The 13,279-nt window shown below is 40.7% G+C and overlaps 1 protein-coding gene across 3 annotated transcripts in view; it reads left to right on the top strand.

Moving 5' to 3' along the window:
- Positions 1 to 9,823, top strand: part of XYLB (xylulokinase) — a 384,016-nt gene extending 374,193 nt beyond the window's left edge. For all 3 annotated transcript variants that reach the window (XM_053713791.1, XM_053713790.1, XM_053713792.1), the window contains 2 exons: positions 8,961 to 9,058; positions 9,671 to 9,823. In XM_053713791.1, coding sequence (XP_053569766.1) covers positions 8,961 to 9,011 — 51 coding nt within the window. In that variant the 3' untranslated portion in view covers positions 9,012 to 9,058; positions 9,671 to 9,823. The remainder of the gene's footprint in view (positions 1 to 8,960; positions 9,059 to 9,670) is intronic.
- Positions 9,824 to 13,279: the final 3,456 nt, after the last annotated feature.

Here is a 13,279-nt window from a genome sequence, read left to right as displayed (position 1 = left end):
GGGGCATAGCAGTGGCGCCTTATCTGGACGATATCTTAATTCAGGCGTCAACTTACCAACTAACAAAATCTCACACGGACATCGTGTTAGCTTTTCTAAGATCTCACAGGTGGAAGGTGAACGTCAAAAAGAGTTCACTTATCCCTCTCACAAGAGTTCCATCCCTGGGATCTCTGATAGATTCGGTAGACATTAAAATTTTTCTGATGGAGGTCAGAAAATCAAAGATTTTAAACACCTGCCAAGCACTTCATTCCATTCCTCGGCCGTCAGTGGCTAAGTGTATGGAGGTAATTGGACTAATGGTAGTGGCAATGGACATAGTTCCGTTTGATCGCTTGCATCTCAGACCACTGCAACTATGCATGCTCAAACAGTGGAATGGGGATTATGCAAATTTATCTCCTCAGATAAATCTGGATCAAGAGACCAGAGACTCTATTCTTTGGTGGTTGTCACAGGATCATCTGTCCCAGGGAATGTGTTTCCGCAGGCCAGCATGGGTCATAGTGACGACGGACGCCAGCCTATTGGGCTGGGGTGCAGTCTGGAATTCCCTGAAAGCACAGAGTGTGTGTACTCGGAGGAGGCTCTCCTTCCAATAAATATTCTAGAACTGAGAGCGATATTCAACTCGCTTCAGGCGTGGCCTCAGCTGGCTTCGGACAGATTCATAAGATTCCAGTCGGACAATATCACGACTGTAGCATATATCAATCATCAGGGGGGAACAAAGAGTTCTCTAGCGATGATAGAGGTTTCCAAAATAATTCGATGGGCAGAGACTCACTCTTGCCATCTATCAGCAATCTATATCCCAGAAGCGGATTTTCTAAGTCAACAGACTTTTCATCCGGGGGAGTGAGAACTCCATCCGGAGGTGTTTGCACAATTGATTCATCATTGGGGCACACCAGAATTGGATCTGATGGCATCTCGTCAGAATGCCAAACTTCCTTGTTACGGGTCCAGATCAAGGGATCCCCAAGCAGTACTGGTAGATGCTCTAGCAGTACCTTGGTCGTTCAACCTGGCTCATGTGTTTCCACCATTTCCTCTCCTTCCTCGTCTGATTGCCAGAATCAATCAGGAGAGGGCTTCAGTGATTTTGATAGCACCTGCGTGGCCACGCAGGACTTGGTATGCAGACCTGGTGGAAATGTCATCTCTACCACCGTGGACACTGCCTCTGAGACAGGACCTTCTCATTCAAGTCCGTTTCAGCATCCAAATCTAGTTTCTCTGCGGCTGACTGCCTAGAAATTGAACGCTTGATTTTATCTAAGCAGGGATTCTCTGAGTCGGTCATAGGTACCTTGATTCAGACTCAAAAGCCTGTCACTAGGAAAATTTACCATAACATATGGCGTAAATATCTTTATTGGTGTGAATCCAAAGGCTACTCATGGAGTAAGATCAGGATTCCTAGGATTTTGTCTTTTCTCCAAGAAGGATTGGAGAAAGGGTTATCAGCTAGTTCCTTAAAGGGACAGATATCTGCATTGTCAATTTTACTACACAAGCACCTGGCAGATGTTCCAGATGTTCAGTCGTTTTGTCAGGCTTTGGTTAGAAGTAAGCCTGTGTTTAAACCTGTTGCTCCGCCATGGAGTTTGTATTTAGTTCTTAAAGTTCTTCAAGGGGTTCCGTTTGAACCTATGCATTCCATAGATATTAAGCTTCTATCTTGGAAAGTTCTGTTTTTAGTTGCTATCTCTTCGGCTCAAAGAGTTTCTGAACTATCTGCATTGAAATGCGATTCGCCTTATCTTGTCTTCCATTCTGATAAGGTGGTTTTGCGTACCAAACCTGGATTCCTTCCCAAGGTTGTTACTAATAAGAATATTAATCAGGAAATTGTTGTTCCTTCCCTGTGTCCTAATCCTTCCTTTAAGAAGGAGCGTCTGTTGCACAACTTGGACGTGGTTCGTGCTTTGAAGTTTTACTTGCAAGCGACCAAAGATTTCCGTCAAATATCTTCTCTGTTCGTTGTCTATTCTGGAAAACGTAGAGGTCAAAAAGCTACGGCTACCTCCCTTTCTTTTTGGCTGAAAAGCATAATCCGTTTGGCATACAAGACTGCTGGACAGGAGCCTCCTGAAAGAATTACAGCTCACTCTACTAGAGCGGTTGCTTCCACATGGGCTTTTAAAAATGATGCTTCTGTTGAACAGATTTGTAAGGCTGCGACTTGGTCTTCACTTCATACCTTTTCCAAATTTTACAAATTTGATACGTTTACTTCTTCGGAAGCTATTTTTGGGAGAAAAGTTCTTCAAGCAGTGGTGCCTTCTGTTTAGGCATCTGTCTTGTCCCTCCCGTTCATCCGTGTCCTGTAGCTTTGGTATTGTATCCCACAAGTAGAGGATGAATCCGTGGACTCGTCGTATCTTATAGAAGAAAAGTAAATTTATGCTTACCTGATAAATTGATTTCTTCTATGATACGACGAGTCCACGGCCCGCCCTGTCTATTTAAGACAGATTATATTTTTGATTTAAAACTTTAGTCACCTCTGCACCTTTTAGTTTTTCCTTTTTCTTCCTGTACCTTCGGTCGAATTACTGTGGGTTGGAGTCAAGGGAGGAGCTATATAGACAGTTCTGCTATGGTGCTTTTTGCCAGTTCCTGTTAGCAGATGGATAATATCCCACAAGTAAAGGATAAATCCGTGGACTCGTCGTATCATAGAAGAAATCAATTTATCAGGTAAGCATAAATTTACTTTTTATGTTCCTCCTTCGCTTCTGGCGTTTCCTTGTAAGGTGGAGACTTTGTTTGGACTTGTGTCCAAGTTAAGTTCCTCCCAGGGGCAGACTCTCTTTCTAGAGTATCTGCAATTCAGGTAGGATGAGAGGCAATCCTTGAACTGGGTTCAGAGCCTTTCACTCTGGGAGTGATAGTTCCAGTCTCATTTAGGGAACGGGAAGGTATTTACCTCTGGTAAATGCGTCTGACCCTCATTTGGGGTCTGTTCATTGAATATAGGTCCTGAGGGATGTTCCTTTGATTCGGGATCTAATCAGGTTTCTGAGTTCCATTATCCTAGACAGACCTTTAGGTCTTGGAGTATTGCAAGGGTGTTTTTCTTCCCAAGATTTGGCTCAGGTGTCATCCTTCCTTTGAGCTGGTTCTCTTGTAGAGATCTTGTTCATCTTTTCCAGGGATGGGAGATGAATCTGGGAGGAGTTTTCCTTGTCTCATCTACAAGGGTATTTTATTGGGTCTACCGCATAATACCCTGAATGCACCCGATGCCTTCTGATCTCGGAAGTTATGCATGGCCAGACCTGGTCTGTACCTGGATGGGTATCCGTCTGGGAAGACCAGGCGCGTTAGGCTCGGACATTAATAGATTCCCTATTAGGAGAAGATAGCTAACAAAGGTCAGATAATCAGTCATTTTTCTATCTGCAGTCTACTGGCCATCCATTTGCAGATTCTCGTGGCCTGGTGGGTAGTTTAGCCATCTTGCAACCAGGAGGTGGGGAGTCTGGTCCTAGCTGCATTTTCACTGTTCAGGGACTCTTTGTTTGGAGATAATTGGTCGGAAGGTTCCCTTAGTCATCTTTCCCTTGTTTGTTTCCATGAAATGGAGAACTCTTGGATCTATCTCAAAGAATAGTTCTAGTTTCAGTCTTCAAGAGTTTCTCTCCTGTTGTGGTTTTTCAGGAGTATCTGTCTCAGGGCGCGTGCTTCTGGAGATGTTCCTGGGTGATGTGACCTTGGACACAGACCTACTGGGTTGGTAAGCAGTCTGGGTCTAGTTAAGTGTCTGCTCTCTTCTTTAGAGTTGAGAGCGATTTGCAATCTCTGATGGATTGGCTTCAGCCGTTCTTAGCTTTGTTCCAGTCAAACAATATCTCCTCAATGGATTTTTTCAACCACCAGGGAGGAATCTGCAGTTCCTTAGCCATGTAGGAGGTGATTTGGACTGTTCAGTGGGTGGAACCTCTCATCTGCTGTCTGTCATCCACTTTCCAGGGGTGGATTTTTGGGAGTGGACTTTTGATCAGACAGATATTTCATCCCAGGGAGTGGATTCCCCATCCGGAGGTGTTCTCTAGATAAGCCCTCAAATGGATGGTCTGGAGTTGGCTTCCGAGGGCATTTTCGACAGAACGCCAAGTTTCCATGGTACAGTTCACGGTCAAGGGATCCGCAGACCGCCCTGATAGATGTTCTGCAGTTTGCCTGGAATTCAGTCTGGCATACCTGCTTCCTCTGTTTGCTCTCCTTCCACGAGTCATTACTCGTAATCAACTGGAGAGAGCAGCGGTGAATTTTATTGCCCCTGCGTGGCCTCGCAAGATCTGGTTTGCAGACCTGGTGGAATAGTCTCTCTCCACCTTGGGACTGCCTCTGAGGAAGGACCTTCTGATTAGGGTCTCTTCCTTTATCCAAATTTTGTTACTTTGAAGCTGACTGCGTGGAATTTGAAAACTTAGTTTGTCTAAGCGTGGATTTTTCTGAGTTGGTCATTGTGATCATGATTCAGGCTTGCATGCCAGTTACTGGAAAGTTTGTCATAAGATATAGGCGTGAATATCCTTTTTGCTGTAAATCCAGGGGTTACTCTTGGAGCAGAGTCAGGATTCCGAGTCTTGGTCCCTTCTCCAGGATGGTCTGGAGAAAGGTTTTCTCGGTCAGTACCCTGAAGTCTGATTACTAATTAGGCGTCTGGTGGTCGTGCCAGATGTACAATCCATTTGTCAGATGAGGCGTGGTGGTTAGCTCCACCGCTCTGAAGCAGAAGGTTGTGGGTTTGAACCCAGGTAAAACTCCTGCTTTCTCAGCCAGAATGTGCTTCTAGTGACAGTTTGCATTCCTAAGCAGAGATTTAAATCAGGCCTGTGTTTAATTTAGGTGCTCCACCTTGGAGTCTTAACCTTGTTCTTAAAAAATTTTCAACAGGCTCCATTTGAACCTATGCATTCCATAGATATTAAGTTATTATTTTGGAAGTTTTGTTTTTGTATAGCTATTTCTTCTGCTTGGAGGGTTTTGAACTCTCAGTGTTGCAGTGTGTTTCTCCTTATCGCATATGCTGATAAGGCAGTTATCTGTACCTAGTTTGGTTTTCTTCCTAAGGTTGTTGAGGACAGGTATATTAATCAGGAAATTGTTGTTTCCTTCTCTCTGTCCTTATCCTTTTTCTAATAAAGAACATTTGTTACACAACTTAGATGTTGTGTGGGTTCAAAAGATTTTATTTGCGGGCTTCAAAGCATTTTCGTCAGTCCTCTGTATTGTTTGTTGGCCTTTCTGGTAAATGTAAAGGCCGAAGAGCTACTGCCTCTTCTCTTTCCCTCTGGTTAAGAGGTGTTAGAGTACGGCTTATGAGTCTGCTGGATAGCAGCCTCCTGAGAGAATTATAAAATCACTCCACTACGGTGGTGTCTTCTTCTGGGGCCTTTAAGAATGTGGCCTCTGTAGAACAGATCTGTAAGGCTGCGTCTTGGTCTTCGTTGAGCACTTTTTGTAAATTCTATAAATTTGATACTTTTGCCTCAGATGAGGTTTCTTTTGGGAAAAAGGTTCTTCAAGCAGTGGTGCCTTCTGTTTAGGTTACCTGTCTTGCCCTCCCATATCATCTGTGTCCTCTAGCTTGGGTATTGATTCCCAACAGTAATTGATGATCCCGTGGACTCACCGTGTCATAAGAAAGAAAACGAAATTTATGCTTACCTGATAAATTTCTTTCTTTCTTGACATGGTAAGTCCACGGCCCTCCCTGTTTTCAGACCGTTTTTTTGTATAAACCTCTGGCACCTCTGCACCTTGTGTTATTTTCTTTCTCTCCTTTTCCTTCGGTCGAATGACTGGGGGTTGTGGGAAGGGAAGTGATTCTTAACAGCTTTGCTGTGGTGCTCTTTGCTGGCCAGGAGTGATATTCCCAACAGTAATTGATGATCCCGTGGACTCACCGTGTCAAGAAAGAAAGAAATTTATCAGGTAAGCATACATTTAGTTTTTTTGTTTTACTATGTTAGTCACAGATATCTATTTTCTTGCAAAACAGAAAGTAGAGTGATATAAGAAAACCTAAATTGTTTCTCTAGTCTGCAAATGTTATTTTATTCAAATTATATATAATAGTTTCTCATATATTCAGTTTTGGTTACTGTATACTCTTTTATATTTTCACATTTTGTCAGCAGTTTAATATATAGTTATAATGCAGCCACATTACTTCTCAGCTTTATTTCAGGCAACAACAACTTCTGAGAAATTAGATTTAATGAAATGTTTTCTTTTTTTTTAATCAGTGTATTCTTTAGAAGCAATATATGTACGCATAAGAAATTATGACAAATAAATTAGATTGACTATATAGATGAATAATAGGGCTAGATCTCAATAAGCCTACAACTGACAGCAACAGATCTCCACTGTATAGCAACAATAGTGTCTTTATCAAGTGCGCTCCGTAAATAATCAATACTCTATCAGCAGTTACACAGCTGATAGCCCGGTATTGATGGTCCAAAATTAATAGTGATTCATTTCTGTGCGAGCTGCAAGACAATAATGGCAGCTGTAGTTTGTGGCTTTGCCTTTGCAAAGCCCTTTCTTATTCATTTGCATTGACCTGGCATAAAGTCCTTACACCAGCTATAAGTTAGGCTAAAACTCAAAAGAAATCATCAAAAATAAATGATCTTCCATAGTAATTTCTCTTTAAGGTGGTCCTGTGATAGCTAAGTGCATACCATAGTAATATTCCCTAACTGCGACTGGTACCCAATGAATTAAGGTCTAATCTTACTAGCTTTACACACCTAACCATCGTAGACATACTTTCCCCAGCACAACCAAACTGCACCCAAGGGACAAGCCACACAACCCACTTCAATGCACACCTTACCTGTAATGCTCGTGGGATATTCCACTATCAGACCAAACTTGGCCAGTAGTCTTATTATCCCGGCGTCAAGCTGGAATGATAGGGAATATCCCAGAGCAGAGAAAGTTTGCAAAATGAGGTAAACAGCACTCACACTATGCAGGGTAGTCTTTGGCGGCAACAGGTAGGAATCAGCAGTTAGGCATTTCAAGGGTAAACCACTTGAAGGACTGAAACAGACAGGATAGTCTCTCACAGCAATAGGTAGGGAATCCAGCGGTAAGGCAGTTCAAGGATAAATCAATAGAATGGTCAGGCAGGCAGAGTTTGGCAACAGAATGGCAATCCAATATGTTAGGGTTAAGGCAAGCAGAGTAGTCAAACAGGCAGAGTTCATCTACAGTAAAGCAATCAAGCAATTCAGGGGTTAAGGCAAGCAGCGTAGTCAAACAGGCAGAGTTCATCAACAGTTAAGCAGTCCAACAATTCAGGGGTTAAGCCAAGCAGCATAGTCAAACAGGCAGAGTTCAGCAACAGTTAAGCAATGCAGAGTTCAAGGCAAGCAGCGTAGTCAAACAGGCAGAGTTCATTAACAGTTAAGCAGTCCAGCAATTCAGGGATTAAGGCAAGCAGGGTAGTCAAACAGGCAGAGTTCAGCAACAGTGAATCAATACAGCAATTCAGCATACAGATATACAGCACCCAGGAGCACTAGAAGAAACACCTATACTTAGGCACAGGTGAGAGGAACTGAGGCCTTTACATAGGAAAGTCAGGGCGGAGTACATGTGTCCGTGGCAACGGCCACAACAGAGCAGAGAGCAGCCTGACACTAACCACAACCAAGGGGTCCCTACATATTCTATCCCCAGTGCAACTTTCTCTACACCCAATAGACAAACTTACATGGCTTCTAATCTAAAACCTCCTTAACCCCTTCACTACCAGGAATTTCAGAGAAAAACTTGCCCACAATACTGGAGAATTTTTAGCATTTTTGCTATCTCTCCATTGAAACAAAAATAGAGCTTTATTTTTTTTTATTTACATATTAAAACTATATATTTATTTTAAGTATAAGATATTGGTCTAATCCCATTTTGGGATATTTCATGCCACCATTTTGCAGCCAATTAAAAAAAAAAAATCGTTAACTTTTTCACAAACTTTGGGTTTCTCACTGAATTATTTACACACAACTACTGCAGTCATAAGACAAATGGTTATACAAGCTTCTCTGGGACCCCTTTGTTCAGAAATAGCAGACATATATGGCTTTGACATTGTTTATTGGTAATTAGAATGCCGCTAATTGCAGCTATGCACCACACACTCCCGGTAGTGAAGGGGCTGGTAGTTGGCTGGTAAGGGTAATATTACTGTACTGTAGGTATTACCCTCCCACCTCCCTAATCCCTCGACCCCCCCCCCCCCCCCACACACACACACACACTCTTCACCACCATCTTAGGTACTACCAGACAATCTGCAATTATGACATTCTAGGGCTTTTTTTTATCAATTAATTTTATTTAATTTTTATTTTCTGCAGTGTAGGATCCACCCTTACCCCCCACCTCCCTGATCCCTCCCAAACAGCTTGTCTGCCAGTACCCAGTTTATCACTATTTTTGATTATTTTCGTATTTATTTACTATTATTTTATTTTTCTGTAGTGCAGGTGTTCCCCTACCTCCCCACTATAGTTATATAGTACAGATTTTTTTTCCCGTTGGTAGTGTCCCTCCCACTCTCTAACCCCTCCCTCCACCCTCCACTGCTGGGCCTCCCACCCAGCTCCCACACCACCTGCCAGCATCAGTGGAGATCATTACAGACAGTGACCAGACAATCTGCTTTCATATGGTAACAGAGATACTGATCAATCGTCATTACCATATGAAGGCAGATGCTGGAAGCCTAGGAACAGCAAGTCTCGGTTGCAAGCTCAGCAAGTCTAGGCACACAAAATAATTGTTGCAAAGCTCTACCTATTGTTACAATCTTAAAAGTTCTGTGATACCACATTGTTTGGATCATTTTACTCTTTTTGTATTTCTCTCATCATTCCTATATGCTGCTTATAAACATTTTGATTACATTTTGCTTTCAGGTATTGCAGCGCAAATATCACCAACTACCTTTGCAGAAGTTACAAAATTAGCAGAAACACATAAATTAGTAGTTACTCCAACGCCTGAAGCTCATAAGGTAAGCAACATTGTTTTTTTCCCCAGGACCTATTTAAAGGGGCATTTTAGTGATAAAATGACACACTCTAATTTGCTAGCGATGCAGCAAAGCTATGTGTTGACCCCCGCAATCGTGTTAAAATCATAGTAAAAGTACCAGTTGGGATCCGCAGAGCACTGCTGCTTCCAATCGGAAACTGGCACTGATCAAATAAGCTGCGCTAGTTACACAGCTGGGTTTCATGACTAACTGGGTTGTATGACTAGCTGTGCTGATTGTATCAACAACAGTTTCCCCTCTTGACCAGCATTGCTTTAACTATGTGTTTAACCCATGTGCAGAGGTTAAAATATATTTTTGCTTCATCACTAGGGATAAATTAGGTCATTGTCATTGTATCACTATAACAGCCCTTTAATGGGTAAACCACCCAGCTGAGTTTACTGATCACCTGGCTAAAATGTAACAATTTTATGCTAAAATTAGGTAATAATTTTAAAAAATATGTATTTTAAAACATGTATTTTTCCAGCAGATATTTTGCAATGCAGTATTACGTTTATAATTGTTTTCAGGTTAATAAATACAGTATATATATATTTTTTTTTTATTTTTTTTTTATTTTTCTAGATCTACCAACCTTTGCTTAAATCATATGCTGAGCTTGAAAGTCTGGTGATTGAGGAGTCCAAGAGCAATACAAAATGTTAAATACAGCTGAAAATAAAACAATATCTGCTACTTAGCCAATGCTGAAATTAAAATGTGATTTTAAAATAAAAATGGTTTCATTGTATTTATTAAACTAATGGAGAACTTTGCTATGTAAAAAGCAATAGATGGAACAGTGCAGCCTATATATATAGCCATGTATTTGCCGTGCACCACTTCTGGAAGATGAGAACTGTGAATGTATAGAATATCATTCTAGTGTAGGTCTCTCTTTGAGATTTACAAAATCTAAGAAACGATAAAAGAGGAAGGATAAAACTTGGTCTTTATTCAATCCATAATATAAAAAATGTCCATAAATATGCAGTCAAAGAAGCCAGCTGGTCTAATGCAGACCAACAGCCTACGCGTTTCATGCTGCACCTCGGCACACATTCATCACACATTCATATATTCCAACATTTCCGATCAAGTTCTCTTTCCAGTGTTCACTCACACTCACTTTATTCAGTCTTTTTAACAAAACATACTACATCATTTTCACTATATTATTTTTTTCCTATCTTTATCTTATCGCTATTATTTATCAGATAATGCAGATTTATTTTCAGTTGATTTTAACACATGCTAGTTTGTATAATTCATTTATATCTCTTTTTTTGTTAATTTTGCTAATATTATTGCCTATTCTTTTCTATATACAAACATATATGGAATTATGTATATTATACAATAACAAGTAAAGCATGTGAATTGAGTATTCACTGAGTAATGAAAAAAGACTGTAAGGGGTTAATGGTGATAATGTATAAATAGATTGCACTTGTTTGATATAGCCCTGACAAAGTGCTGAGGTGCAGCATGAAACGCGTAGGCTGTTGGTCTGCATTAGACCTGCTGGCTTCTTTGACTGCATATTTATGGACATTTTTTATCTTATGGATTGAATAAAAGCTAAGTTTTATACTTCCTCCTTTGAAGTATATTGAATTTTGTATTATGACTTGAATTTACTATCGGAGTCATTAGGCAGTTCCCGGACAGTTTTAAAGACATCAAACTTCAGCGTGGTTGCTGAGACACTCCATGGTTGACACAGCGGTTTGGTTCTCGCTGTTCTAAGGAGCATGTGTATGGAGTGTATTTTGAGGCAAGCACACACGGCAGTGGAGCAATTGCATATCTGTCACTAAGGACATCACATCCACATACCACTGAATACCGGCTACATTGGTGTGTTTAAAATCAAACTGAAAGTTATATGGTGATACTTTATTGCGCTACTGCACTACTGATTAACAGCTAGATTACCAGTTGTGCGTTCGTCTTTTAACACTGAAAATATGGCATTTTCAGTGTTAAAACAGCACAGCAGCCATTACGAGTCTTGTCGGTATTGGTGTACCGCAAGCCTTTTAGCCTGTAATGCAACGTCAGTACCGCACTCATAAAAATTATGTTTTTTCATGGAACTTCCATAGTGCAGCCATTACGAGTTTTGCGGTGAGGCTAAAAAAACCTGCGTTGCAGCCTAAAATGACAAGATCTTTAACGCCATCTAAAAGCAGTAGTTATGAGTTTTACGCTACAAAACTAACATACAACTCATAACTAAACTGCTACAAAGTACACTAAACACCCATAAACTACATATTAACCCCTAAACCGAGGCCTTCCCACATCGCAAACACTACATTAAATTTATTAACCCCTAATCTGTCGCTCCCGATATCACTGCCACTTAAAAAAAATATTAACCGCCGCTTCTTGACATTGTCACCACTATAATAAACGTATTAACACCTAAACTGCCGCCCTCCCGTATCGCAAACGCTATTTAAATATAATTAACCCCTAATCTGCTGTCCGCCCACATCGCCCCACTTTACTAAAGTTATTAAGCCCTACACCGCCGCCACTATAATAATAACCTATTAACCCCTAAACCGAAAGCCCCCCAAATCGCAATAAACTAAATTAAACTAGTAAGGCTTAACCTAATGCCCCCCTAACTTTAGATTAAAATTACAATTTCCCTATCTTAAATTAAAATTTACCTGTCAAATTGAAAAAACTAAGTTTAAACTAACAATTAAACTAATTATTAAACTAAAATGAAACTAACTACCAATTAAATAAAACTAAACTACACATTAAAAAAATCCTAACACTACTCTAAAAATTACAAAGTATCTAATTACAAAAAATAAAAAGACAAAACTACAAAAAATAACAAACACTAAATTACAAAAAATAACAAACAATAACGAAATTATCGAAAATAAAAAAGAATTACAGCTAAATCTAATAGCCCTATAAAAATAAAAAAGCCCACCCAAAATAAAAAAAACCTTGCCGACAATACACTACCATTAGCCCTTAACAGGGCCTTTTGTAGGGCATTTAGCTCTTTTACATGCCCAAACCCTAAACTAGAAAAAAACACACCCAAAAAACCCTTAAAAAAACTAACCCCCAAAGATCCACTTACAGTTTTTGAAGTCCCGCTTGAACGCTCTTCATCCAGGCCGTGAGAAGTCTTCATCCAGATGGCCTCTTCAATCTTTATCCTGGCGGCGAAGTCCTCATCTAAGCGGCAAGAAGTCTTCATCCAGGTGACCTCTTCAATCTTTATCCAGGCGGTATCTTTTATCTTAAACCCGGCGACGCGGAGCTATCCTGAAGACATCCGGCATGGAGCATCCTCTTCATACGGTCGCCGCTGTACACTGAATCTTCAATGCAAGGTATGCGATTCAAGATGGCGTCCCTTGCATTCATATTGGCTGAAAAATTTGGATCAGCCAATTGGAATTAGAGCTGCTAAAATCCTATTGGCTGTTCAAATCAGCCACTAGGATTTAAGCAGCTCTCATTCTATTGGATGATGACATTTAGTTGTGGCGATGTCGGGGAGCAGCGGAATAGGGGTTAATAGATTTATTACAGTGTGGGCAATGTTGAGGTGTAGGGGAATAGGGGTTAATAACTTTAATATAGTGGCAGCGATATCGGGAGTGGCAGATTAGGGGTTAGTAGTTTTATTTAGGTGGGGGCGATTTTGGGGGCAGCAGATTAGGTGTGTTAATAACATTATGTAGGTGCCGGCGATGTCGGTGGGGTGGAAGATTAGGGGTATTTAGACTCTGGGTTTATGTAAGGGTGTTTAAACGTTGTTATTTTTTTTCGCCATAGACATCAATGGGACTGCGTTACGGAGCTTTTCGTTCCGTGATCAGAGATGTTAGGCTTTTTTCAGACACCTTCTCCCCATTGATGTCTATGGGGAAAGCATGCACGAGAACGTCAAAACAACGCTTGTTTTTTTGTGCGGTATGGAGCTTAAAAGCACCATATCGCATGCTGCGTTATGGGGGGTTAAATAAAACAACTTTTATTGCGTTCGTTAATTTCCCTATAGCGCGCATAACTCGTAATCTAGCTGTATGTTATTTACTATCACCTGAAAAGGATCTACAATCGATGGTGACAAAATTATAGTAATATATAGTACTTTAGTGAAATAACAGGGACTGGACAGTTTTCAGAAAATGTGCCTTAGCATAT

The sequence above is a fragment of the Bombina bombina genome, chromosome 5 (genome assembly GCF_027579735.1).
Source record: "Bombina bombina isolate aBomBom1 chromosome 5, aBomBom1.pri, whole genome shotgun sequence".
Taxonomy (NCBI): Eukaryota; Metazoa; Chordata; class Amphibia; order Anura; family Bombinatoridae; genus Bombina; species Bombina bombina.
Note: the sequence above shows the minus strand (reverse complement) of the source record. Positions and strands in the feature narration are given on the sequence as shown.